Source organism: Phasianus colchicus, chromosome 13 (genome assembly GCF_987193195.1).
Source record: "Phasianus colchicus chromosome 13, bPhaCol1.hap1.1, whole genome shotgun sequence".
NCBI classification, from domain to species: Eukaryota; Metazoa; Chordata; class Aves; order Galliformes; family Phasianidae; genus Phasianus; species Phasianus colchicus.
The window spans coordinates 8088651-8101333 of NC_143448.1; the positions used below are offsets into that span (position 1 = coordinate 8088651).

The following is a 12683-nucleotide window of genomic DNA, read 5'->3' on the forward strand; positions in this document are numbered from 1 at the left end:
TGCTAATTGTGAAGAAGTGCAGTTAGCTCAGGAACTAGCAATCTTCTTCAGATGGCAACAAGATGTGTATAGGTGAGGCATGTGCAACCCTGCTGCAGCCAGAGCAGTTGCTTAGTGGATCAAAATGCTCAGCCCTCTCTCCCAGAAGCATGGGGAGTGATGAATACCAGCTTATTTCTTTAATTTACAGTTCTGTGTGGAGCAAAAGGGGATTCAAATGTATCTACTGTAACTATTTTCCATGTATCTTATGAATACTTTTCCCTCTATTTTGATAACATCACTTTCTCTACCATTCTTAGTCCTTCAAGCTTTGTAGAAGTTGGTTTCCTCTGAGAGAGCAAGAGGAGAGTAAATTTGGCTTACAATAGAGAAGCAAAGAGAGAGTATGCAGATAGCGTGTCAGATTGTTCATCTCTTTATCCTCCAGACTTCCTGGAGTCTATAGCTGCCCTTTTATGAACCTGTCTGTGGTGCACCTCTAAGTCCCTTAGGTTACTGGCTTCTGCCTCAGTTTGATTTTCAGGCTCCTGACTGTGATCTTAGACACTATTTGCATTTGCTGTCGTAATCTTGGCTACAGCTAGAGTCTTGAGAAAAATTCATAATCTCCAGTCAGATTCAGAGCATTTGAAGTCAGCAGAGCCTGTTAGGGGTCAGACAGCTTCCAAAATCTGTATTTCACACTGAATTTTGTGTTAAAGAAAACTAAGGGGAAAAAAATTATAATTATGTTGACTTTGCATTTAGTCTTGACTTGAGGAAAATCTACAGCTGCTTCAGCCTTTGTATTCTTGTATACTTATCTAACAAGAAGGTTTGATTTACAGACTAATCCAAATATGAATATAGCTTAAGTATAGGCCTGATGATGCAATAGCAGAGAAAATGATGTTTAGGAATCATCCCAAGGGGCATTATTGTATCTGGGTGACATGGGGGAGAATTTACACCATGTAAGAAATGTGGTTTGTGGAGTGGATACGGTTACTGGTGTTAGTCATTTTAAAAGTTATGAGATCAAGACAGAAATATCCTTGTTAATATGCCCACTGACTGAAGGACGGCAAATGGGTACAGTTACAGAACTGAAAAAGAATATCATCAGGTCATCATACCACAGTGAAATGTAGTAATACGAAGGGGCATAATATTTTAATGTAAGCATTGAACAACTGGCTGGAAAGATAAAACTAATCCTTCGTAAGCTGAGAGAAAGAGGAGATTGATGCTGCTGGCCACCTGATTCTGTTCACTTTGTACTGGGCTATTTTTAATCAGTGATAAGAATAGTTTGAAAAATTTCTGCAGTAAGCTGTGTTATTTTCCTATCTTTCGTTTGGTATCAACAGGGGGCGTTTTGGGCAAGTTCATAAGTGCACAGAAGTCTCAACTGGTCTCAATTTGGCAGCCAAAATCATTAAAGTGAAAGGAGCAAAAGAAAAGGTAACTATGTTCCTGTGAACCTAAATGAGTGCATGCTGTAAACCATGTGAATTGCATTCATTTTAACACCACGTCGCTGAACCTCCCTGTAGGAGTCAACTACTCATTGCATAGTACCAGATACTAGAACTTGTCTTTTAAAGTAGTAGCTTGGGCTTCATATAACTGTTGATCATTTCCAGTGTTTGTGATTAAGCCATTTGTTCACGTGAAACCTGTCATACAGTTGCTACAGGGTTTAAAATTGTTGTATTCAAATATATTGGAGTTTAAGGAGTATATTCACTCAATTTTTGTTCATTTGTTATTTTTTTCAGGAGGAAGTAAAAAATGAAATTAACATTATGAACCAATTAAATCATGTGAATTTGATCCAGCTTTATGATGCCTTTGAAGCCAAAAATAATATAACTTTGATCATGGAATAGTAAGTTTAAATGATTTCAGTAACAGTTGGAATTTGGGGTTTGCTTTGGTCACTAAAAGAAAAGGAGAACAATAATTCTGAGGTATGAGAAAGACTTGAGTGGCTTTCCAGCCTATGAGAGTGGAAGCTACACATTTTAAAGGCAATATCTTCACGTTAAAAAATACATATTTAGCAAAATTGCAGATGCTAAGGAAGGTGGTTATCTTCAAGCATATGAAGCTAATTACAAGACTATTAATGAAAGAATTTTGCTATGGTTCATTTTTCATTTGAGTTTAACATTGAGGTGTCAACGTTGTCCCTAGCTACCAAACTACATACAAGTATATGGGGTAAATAAAACCTCAGATAAGAAGTAAATGTGAGAATACAGAGTATGGAAATGACAAAAGGGAGGTTACTTAAAGTATGGCTGTTGGTTTTTGTTTTTTTTCAAACTGAGTTTCCATTACAAAATGAATTGTTGTCGATGTGAAAGAAAAAAGGACTCAAAATAGCAAATAAAAATGAGGCATTTTAAAATGTCTATATTCTACTCTTTCATTTAAATAATTGTAATTTTTACCCTGCAAAACCTTGTCAGATCTATGTGTCTGACATAATGTTCTATTTTTTGTGCAAAATTGGTTTCAGCTGTCAGCTCAAGTAATATGGCTTTCAGTTTTAGAAGTTGAACACATTGTATAGATTGAAGAGTTAATTTCCCTAAGCTAACAGGAAGATAATAATAGATACTTTGTTACATTCTATAGGTTTTCCAGGTCCCCATTTTGTCTTCAAATTGTGTGGCTTTCAACTTAGGTTTTGATTCTCCCCAGCTGCTTCCTCCCAGATGTTAGCAATCCAGTGTGGAAGGCACTCTAGAATGATACTTAATTTCACACACAAAAATAAGTTTCTTAAAGACATTTAGTCTGCAGGTATGATACATGCTGGTTGTGTTGCTAGGATCTGTGCTAAATTAGAAACTAAGCTTCCAGTGTGGAAATAAATGAAGTTAATGAGGAATTCTGGTGTTTTAATGCCTATCTGTTAAAATTTTAGTCTGGATGGTGGTGAATTATTTGACCGGATCACAGATGAAAACTACAATCTAACAGAGTTGGATGCAATCTTATTTACCAAACAAATCTGTGAAGGAGTCCATTACTTGCACCAGCATTATATTCTCCATTTAGATCTGAAGGTCAGTGATATCCATTAGTGATGTTGTGATTTACACCACTACAGGCTGTAATTGCAGTTATTTCTTATTTATTATTCTCATAAAGAAATAGACTTCCTTAATTCAATAGCCACAGTGAATGAAGTTCCAGAGATGACTTTTTTCAGCTTGCTTGCAATAACAGAATAATGTGTTTCTGGAATTATTTTTTTTTTTTGCTGTTAAATCAGAAACTTTTCATTGTATGAAATTAAACAATGATCTTCTGTTCTTCTTCAAAAACAAAGAAAAGAAACCAACCCCAAAACATCTTTGGACAGAAATGCTTAGAAATGTTTCCAGTCTTCACTCTTCCTGCACTTATAACTGTATCCTAGCATCTTTTCCATCTTCTTCTTATTGTTTGTTCTTTTTACTGCCTGGATCTGAACTGTGTGATTCCTTAACTGATGTGGCTGAAAACAGACAGTATTTTTCTTGTTTGTACAATGCCTTACTCAAATGATACTAGACCTGGTTGGCCTACAGACAGCTCTGCAGTTCTGACTTAAGAAACTCACTCTCTTTAAAAACCAGTCACATTAGGGAAAAGAAAACTAGCATATAAATGGAAAACAATAGCAAAATCAAAACAAAGGAAAATTTTTCTTCTGTTTTCGTGAACAAAACAAGGGTGCATTTGATGTTTCTTGTGAGTTCTGTGGAATCGCTTTCATAAATTCAGGGATAAACCATGACTATCAAACTGACTGTGTTGTTGTACAAGAAGCGGGTGCTTTTCATTTCAAAATCTATTTATATTCAGTACAGGAGTAGTGTTGTACTGGAGTGGAAGTTAAACTTCCTTACAGGAGATCCAAAACCAAACCTTTCGCTAACTTATTTGTCAGCCAAATCCTTATCTCTCCTAAGAAGAAGAGAAGGAAAAGAGTCATCCTAAGGATTCTCACTAAAATCTCGGAGATATTTTTCTTATTCTTACTAGATTTGTGTATCAGTCATATTTAACTGAAAATACTCTTGTCTTTTTGTAGCCTGAAAACATATTATGTGTAAATCACACAGGGAACCAGATAAAAATTATTGACTTTGGATTAGCAAGGAGGTAAGTGTTCTGTTATGAATTTATTTTAAAAAAAATCCCATTGAAATATGCTGCTGGTAGTTCTTATTATATTTTTTACGCATTTACTGGCTCTGAGGTGATTCTGATATGTGAATGAGCTAAATACTATGCTGCTGCAGGCATGAGTTCTGCTATGTGCATTAATTATCTAATTGCTTTTTCAAGTAGAGTTTCTGTTGAATAAAGATATACAGCTGTTCTGATTGTCTCAAAATGATTCCCCTTCTAAAGCTTTTACTCTAGGGACTCCATGAACACATCTCACGTGAAACATAAAGCCCTCAGAGAAATAGAGGTTTTTCACCATACTTTTACTTTGCTTGCTTGAGTTTGTTCAAGGAAACCTGTGGGAACATGAGTCAGATCCTCTAGAATTGAAAGAATTGACTCCTGTTGGTATAACTATAAAAACATTTCTTTATTTTTTTTTTTCTAAACCCTTTGAGGATCTTGTTAAGCCAGGACCTGGTATATACTTACATATGTACATGTTGGCAAGTATATGCATCATATTCTGGTATCTATCTAAGAACTCTTGTTTTAGAAGTATTTTATGAAAACAGATGGATGCACTGAAACTAAACTATTTATGAAACGGAGGGTAAAGATGTAATTTTTTACTGAAGCAGAGTTTAAAACAAAATCTTCTAAGAAACTGAGATATAAAAGCAATTGTTTTCTGTCTGTGTACTTAGATGTAACTCCCATTGGCATCAGTGACTTACTACTGGTTCAGTATCTGTACCCTTAATTTTTAAGCAATAAAATGGAATCATTTTCTCCCTATGCAGATCTGTGTTTCACATGTTACTAAGTCCAAATAATCCTCTTCAGAGAGTCCCACCTTTGCAGTTATGTTTTGCTCATATCTACTGTACAGACCTTTAACCTAAGATGTAGCTGAGCATAGGGAAGCAAATGCTCTCCAAACCTGTTTTAATGGAAACAGTTTTGTTTGTTTTATGTTGGACAACATCTGCTGGAAAGGTGGAACCTAGCAGAAGGCATAACTTCCCTCATTCCCTGATAGAGGTCTATGCAAGTTCTATTGCCCTTGGTCTTTTCTTCTGGTTTTACTCAGACAAGTGGATAACTGATTGTCCTATACCTTCAGTCACAGCAGAATTCACTTGTTTATTTTCAAGATCTTAAAAAAGACTTTTAATTAAATCTTCAAGACCTTAATACTGTCCTTTTTGTCTTGGAGACTCTGCTATGCTAGCTTCTTTTTTTTTTTTTTTTTTTTTTTTGTACCATGCTTTGATTTCTAGAGATGAGATATTTGTTTCCCCAGCCTGCTCTCAGCATTGATGTCTGTTTCTTTCTGTTAAAGGTACAAATCCCATGAAAAACTGAAGGTTAATTTTGGAACTCCAGAGTTCTTGGCTCCCGAGGTGGTGAACTACGACTTTGTTTCCTACCCAACAGACATGTGGAGCGTAGGTGTCATCACATATATGTTGTAAGTATGAGAGGTCATGGCAATGGCACCAAAGGCTCTATGAGAACAGAATAGTGGATGGTATCTGCAGTACAGGAGTGTGTGGCAGGCACTGAGCCCATCAGAATGGAACTCCTCCTAATTCATGCTGTTAAAAGCAAACAGTGAGCTGCAGACTCTTCATATGAAGGTACCTCACTGTTGGTGTTAAGTCTCTGAACAACAAATAGCCCTTTAGATAAATATGTAAATGTTCTTCTCCTTTACCCCACCTTATTTTGCAAGTTCAAGTGGATCATGTTGTGATTTCTTGGAAAAGTGGCCCAAGCATTTCAGAATTTCCATTTTTATTTGAGTTCTGAAGATTTAGATTAATTTTCAAATTTGCAGTCTGATTATTTTATTAGCTTGGACTTGGTCTGCATCTGCCCAGAGGAATCAATGTTAAGTGCTGGGCCACAGGTCATGTCACAAATGGGAGTAAAACTGTTCTCTGTTGAAGGCAGGGATGGCTGTGGAAGGCTCTGGTGAGCTGACTCAGCGTCTCAGAAGTTTTCACAGATGCTTTCTGTGAACGGAATAAATGGTTTAAACTTGTTGGCCAAAAAGTAACTGAATGAAATAATGAATTGTTGAAACAATAAATCTGAGACTAGAGGCTAATTGAAAACAATATGCTGTTCAGAAACCAGTGTAATTCGAGCCAAACTTGGTTATAAGCTTTGATTTAGGAAAGCTCTTGAGCCCTCCTAGCTTTTCTAGTTGAGAAAACACTGAAATATGTACTGAGGCTCCTGCTGAATTTATTTTATTAGAGATCCATTAATGGTGTGCTCTGACATAGCTGAGTGAGCTGCTGAGCAGTAACATTAACAATACAGTTCTTGGCAGAGACTGACAGGTAAGACCCCCATGTCCAAGAACTCTTCCTCTTGAAAAATTAGCCAGATCTATAAAACAGAAGATTCAAGGGGGAAGAAATTCACTTTGCATATAACTGCTTATCTCCCACTTCACACTTTTTTTCTTTTTTTTAAGGCTTAGTGGCTTGTCCCCATTCCTGGGAGAAACTGATGCGGAGACAATGAATTATGTAGTCAATTGCAACTGGGATTTTGATGCAGAAGCTTTTGAACAGCTATCAGAGGAAGCAAAAGACTTTATTTCCAGACTACTTGTGAAAGAGAAGAGGTACCTCCTTCTCTGATCATGAGAACAGTGTAGCACCTAATAACATTTATTTCCTTCTAGCCCACTGTTTGAATTACAGTCAACAATGAGAACTTATTAAGTGATGTTTTCTTTTGCTGTTCTGTGCTTACTGGACAGTTCCTCAAGGCAGAAGAGAGGAAGTCTGGAAGGATTTGCTGTATAGAAATCTGTCTTTAATATTCCTTCTTTGCATAAAAGCTATTTCGTTTGTTACTTTGAATTCTTACAAGCCCTGTCATAAATTGTGTGTGGGGGGGAAAGTTTCTTGAGTACTCAAAAAAAAAAAAAGTTTCTTGAGAGGACAAATAGAAGCTGCAGCTGTGAAAATGTGCATAGTTTTCTTCTAAAGTGGTCTAAATGCATTTGGTAGATATTAAGAAGCATTTAGGGCTTAACTCTGCATGTGGTTTCTCATCTTGGGATGAAATAAAAAGTGATTGTATGTATGAAACAAAAGAATGAGAGTGACATTGATGTCAGAAAATGGCTATGGGGTTGGGGTAGGCTGGATAGAAAATAGTTTTCTCTTGCTGAGTGATAATACAAAACTAATCAAAACAGGAAATGATGCACACAGTAAAGCAGAGGGGAGTGTTCAAGGGGAATTTCAAGGAGTGCTTAGAATATTACCATCTTCCAGATCGTTACCTAAATCAAACAAATTGATTATAGTACTTAATTACATTTTGAGCCACAAGTCATAGGGTTTGTTTTTAAAAAAAATGCAAATTGAACTTTTAAAAAAATCTTGTCTCCCTGCCTCCCTCACAAGATTTTCTCTATTTCTCAAGGCTTTTGGATAGGAGCCATTGTTGAATGTCTGAGAATAATGTATACTTATCTGTATCTAAGTTTAGGGTGAATGGACTTTTGTGCTTTTTAAATACAAGGCACAGAATAAACCTGCACTCTCAGGACAGGTAAATGGCACCATGACAATTTTTCTTCATGCAGTGTTTCTCTCAGCAGTTCTTGATTTGCATAACAGAATTATACATAAGCTGATGAACCTGTACAGCTGCTTCTTCAAAACAAAATCCAAAAAAGGCAAAATAGAATATTTGAACACGGGACAGTCAACCCACTGCGCTGCACACCCTGCCAGCAGCTTTTCACACCACTCATTCCTTACGCTGGAGAGTGCAGGATGTTGTTAGGACTCCATGCACTGGAATGAATAGCATCTCAAGAAGCCTTTCCACTCACTTGTTTTGGTTTATTTAAGGCAAACATTTATGTAATCTGTATAGATTGAGGAGCCCAAGGTTCAGAGAAAATAGCAAGAGGGGTGGCTGTGCTTACATGGTACTTCTTTTTTTCTTGCAGCTGCCGGATGAGTGCAACACAGTGTCTGAAGCATGAGTGGTTAAACAATCTGCCTGCCAAAGCCAAGAGGTTCAAGCTTCGCCTGAAGTCCCAGTTGTTGCTGCAAAGTTACATAGCTCAGAGAAAATGGAAGGTAATTAGCCTGGAAAATCTACTTCCCATGGGGAAAATCAGCTCAACCCAGACAGGTCCTGCTTTTCTGAATGTTGGCTCATTTTTACTAATTATTATAAACATGAGATTAGGAATTCTTCAGTTTGTTATTTGAAGTTCTACATTTTTTTTTTTTTCTTTACAAGTGTAGAGGCTTCAAATGCTATTTAGCTCAATTTTTTTTTTTTCTTCTTATAATGGAGACATTTTTGCACTGACAACAGTTGTGATGGGTTACAATGAAAGGCAGTTTTGTTTCCCACTGCAGAGGATGGAAGTCTGGGAGAGGAAAAAAAAATAGGCTTAAAGACATCAAGAAAAATTCTCAGAACCTTTCTGATAAGCCCGACACTATTCAGAAGTAAATTGTGAATAAAGAAGTGATAGATTCCACTTGTATCTATTGGTTTGTAAATAACTGATCCTGAAAGATGAACGTAGCCATCTTTTACAAATAAGCAACGGAGGAAATGCTAAGAAAACGCAGATCTATCTCCTTCTGTCCTGTCACTGGAGAGTTTTAATTCCTTACCAAGAAGTTGAATCTTATACCTTCTCAACTCTTTGACTTGAGCTGTTTCACTCTTATGCATTTGTGTTGTAAAAAACATGTCATCTAAGACATGACGCTGTAACTCATACTAGTGCAGTTCATGGTACCAGCTTTCTGTTCTGCAGTAATAGTGGTTTCTCAGTACAAAGATTGCATTACCTCCTGCTGGCAAGATTCCAGTATCATCTTTCAGGACTCTTAGAATTCAACTAGTGGCAGATAATTTTTTTGCTTTGCACTGGGCCCTGTATACCAAGGCCGAAGTGCTGCAGCCAGTGCGTGTTACATAGGTAACCATGCTGTATCCATAGGTAACCATGTTCCCTGCAGTGGAAAGACAAGTACTGAAAGCTGATCAGCCTTTCCTCAGGCTTTTCTTTGATTTTATTTGGCATTTCTATGAGGGAGGGGTGTCAGTTATCATAGTATATGAAACTAAGACTTTGGGAGTTGTAGAAAGACTGTTTCTTGCTTTAAGTTGAGCTGATTTACCTGAGGCTCAGACAGTGATTGTTTCCTGACCCTGTACTCAGTTTTCCCAGAATCACAGAATGGCTGATGTTGGCAGGTACCTCGTGTCCACCCCCCTTGCTCAAGCAAGACCACATCCAGGTGGCTTTTTAGTAACTTGAAGGACGGAGGCACCCTCTCTGTGCAACCTGTTCTATTCCTTAGTCATCCTTACGGTTGAAAAGGATTCCGGATGTTCAGATAGAACCTGCTGTTTCAATTTTTTGCCAACTGCCTCTTCTGTCAACACTGAAAAGAGCCTGGCTACATCCTTTTTGCACCTTCCCTTTGAATATTTATAGATATTGATAAGATTCTCTTGAGCTTTCTCTCTTCCAAGCAGAGCAGTCTCAGATCTCTCATCTTGTCCTCATAGGAGAGACTCCAGTCCCTTACTCATCTTATGGGCCATTTATTAGACTCTCGGGTTTTAGGTCTCTCCTGTAATGTGGAGCCCAGAACTGGACACAGTACTACAGCTGTGGCTTCACCAGTGTTGAGGATCACCTTCTTTGAGCTGCTCACATTAAACAATGCAACCTGGGACACCATTAGCTACCTTTATGGCAAGGGCATGCTGCTGACTCATGTTCAACTTAGCAACTTAACATGTTCAACCTCCATGAGGACTTTTAGGTAAATAGATTCTTTTTTTGCTGAAGGAAAATCTAGAAAGAGAAAGTCCTTTACCTCAGTTATACTCACACTTGGACCGCTCTGTTTTCTTCACAGAAACATTTTTATGTGGTGGCTGCTGCTAACAGACTGAAGAGATTTCAGAGTATGTCTGTCAAACTTGCATAAGGTTGTATGAAGCAACAACCATACTTGAAGATGGATGTGAAACCACAGGAGAAGAACTCAATACCTTCAATAATTTTAATCCCGTATATAATGTCAACTTTTGCATCTGTCTTTCTCATATATTGTGTGTTAGTGCTTAGTTACCTGAAATGTCTCAAAGCAGATGCACTGAAATAACTTAAGAAAACAATATACTTTGTTTTGTTCTTACAAGCTTTTAGTTGTACATAGTGATGAAAAAATAGTAAGTTAGTGGGGCTGACCTCTTCCTGAAGGCTTTATTCTGAAGATCATTTATGGTCTGTTTTTACCAGAAAAGACCAGCAGTTTTCTGGCTTCTCACACCAAGCATGGGATCTCTAAAGACTTTCTTCACAACTGGTGTGTACATAATCAGTTTTAGTGGACTGTCACAAGAATAGCATGATATTTTCCCTCAGGTTTGTTACTTAGGCAGGAAGATCAAACTTTTACATTTGTGAGAAGATAGGTGGAACTGCCACAAGTAAAATTAGGCAGTGGCTGCTGGGTCACTCTGCAAATATCTCAATGTCCTGGAAAGATTTCCAGACACCTCCTTTCACGTTTTAAATGTGTAAATGCTTTTCATTGGATGTGACTGCAGCCCTTAGTATTGTAATTTTTATTTTGAGAATTTTTTATCCTTTTCAACGATTTTAATGCATTTTATCTGGGAAGTTGATATGCAAAACACATTCTAATGCTGTTCAGCTTCAGAGAAATGGTGTATTGCCAGACTCTGCTTTTGGCTCAGCTGGAACATTGAAACCCTTTTTTTCCCAACTTGCTCTCAGACATGAGACTTTTTCTTCACAATGCTAACTGTTCATGATGTCTAAAGAATTGAAGCCACTTAAAATTTCTCAGCTAAAAGTGTAACATTATTTATTAGACCTGTGTTTTTTTTCATTCCTGTTCTAGATTCTGTAGAGCTCAATGTAAGCTGAACAGGCTCTTTATTAGTGATACTTTCTGGTTTTCCTAAAACTAGCTTTTCAGTGAAGACATCTAGCTGCTGCCAAGCTCCCGTTAACTTTATAGATTTTCATCTCCCTTAAATTAGCAAAAGTGCTGGTTGCTAATAAAGAGGATTTTATGAATGCCTTACCTTAGCCCAGTTATCTTTTTTTCCACCATAGTGCTTCCCACTTATTCTATTCCCTGGATTCTGGACTGGTGCAGATTTTCCACTATCAAGGCAAAATTTTAATCAAAAATGATTAAAATCCAGTGAAGTAATCTTTACAATGTATCACCTTCTGTGAAGGCCCACTTTTGTTCATATTTTCCTTCCACAGTGGTTCTGCATGCTAAATGTGGTTATATTCTTTGGTCTGTATATTTCTGAACTAATACTAATAAATTACATTATAAAGGAACAGGCCCATTCCTCCATTTTGGTTTAAAAAACAAACATGAGAAAGCATCTTTGATCAGGTCTTACAGAATGTAAGATCTCACCCCTCTGCCACGTTTGATATTAATAGCAGATGTTTTGTTACAGCTCCTACTGGGAGTTCATTAACTAAAATTTTTCTTTGCATGCCATGCATTTGTTTGCAGTCCATTCCACAATAAAGTTGCTGTAATGTTTCAGGACTCTCATCAGGTATGAAATTGGCTTTTGCTATTTAAAGGTGACAAGAATTTATTTCTTTTTTATGCTTCAATTACACTGTGAGATGAAGTGAAAGGTAATTTGCTAGTAAGCTTCGTTTACCACTTACTGTGTAGTACTTCCTCTATTTTTGTAAGAGGGTAATACGTATAGCTGTTCTCTGCTGTCTTATTTCCTCTCCATCTACAGAGAGAGGATGCATCTGGCTTGCTATTTTGTTCTTAACAGAAATCTTTTCAGCTTCTATAGCCACGTAATTCTGCAGTACAGTGAAAACCATCTCTGTAGTCTCATGGGATATTTCATAATGTCCTGCATGGTCTACAAAAAGCTAAAAGAACACCCTACACATGGTCTGCAAGACACTGGAACAGTGAGTATGGAAAAACAAAATAACAGGTGGCCCCACAGGGTAATAGCTAAAGCTGGAATCAGCTGTCTGTATTCCTGATGTTGTAAGCGTCACCCAGGTAAGCAAGGAACATGCTAAGCAGTGAGCTATTTGGCAGACCATTAAAAGACTGCTGAGAAGCTCAAATGGGAACACTATTTCAAATCTAAGTGCTCAGACAGGAGTTATTTCCCTTTTCTTCATGCAAATAGCTCAGGAGTTTCTGGGTTGTTTTGAAACGATGATTTATAAATTTAACTTTTCATACAACTCAGACAGAAGACGAGAAATGGGCAGCAGAATTGGCTTGACTTTATTATAGCAATGCTAGTCCTGGACTGCTAAAAGTTGTGATTTTCTTTCCAACATAATTACTTTAAGTTGTAGTCTGAATAGGTGGGATGAAAGTATAGGATGACACAAGTTGCCTCTGAGACCTATGGGTCAGGGCACTCTTCAGTTGAAGCTTATGCTCCTGAGATGCAAC

At 37.3% G+C, this 12683-nt stretch overlaps 1 protein-coding gene across 5 annotated transcripts in view; it reads left to right on the forward strand.

Moving 5' to 3' along the window:
* The window catches only part of MYLK3 (myosin light chain kinase 3), a 39013-nt gene extending 27714 nt beyond the window's left edge, over nucleotides 1-11299 (forward strand). For 4 of the 5 annotated variants that reach the window (XM_090149973.1, XM_090149971.1, XM_031615483.2 and 1 more), the window contains 8 exons: nucleotides 1353-1446; nucleotides 1764-1873; nucleotides 2921-3062; nucleotides 4076-4146; nucleotides 5501-5629; nucleotides 6647-6799; nucleotides 8147-8279; nucleotides 10095-11299. In XM_090149973.1, the coding sequence (XP_090006099.1) occupies nucleotides 1353-1446; nucleotides 1764-1873; nucleotides 2921-3062; nucleotides 4076-4146; nucleotides 5501-5629; nucleotides 6647-6799; nucleotides 8147-8279; nucleotides 10095-10166 (904 nt within the window). In that variant the 3' untranslated portion in view covers nucleotides 10167-11299. Of the gene's footprint in view, nucleotides 1-1352; nucleotides 1447-1763; nucleotides 1874-2920; nucleotides 3063-4075; nucleotides 4147-5500; nucleotides 5630-6646; nucleotides 6800-8146; nucleotides 8280-9796; nucleotides 9999-10094 lie in introns of all 5 variants that reach the window. The other variant, XR_016470924.1, reaches the window with a different exon arrangement.
* Nucleotides 11300-12683: the final 1384 nt, after the last annotated feature.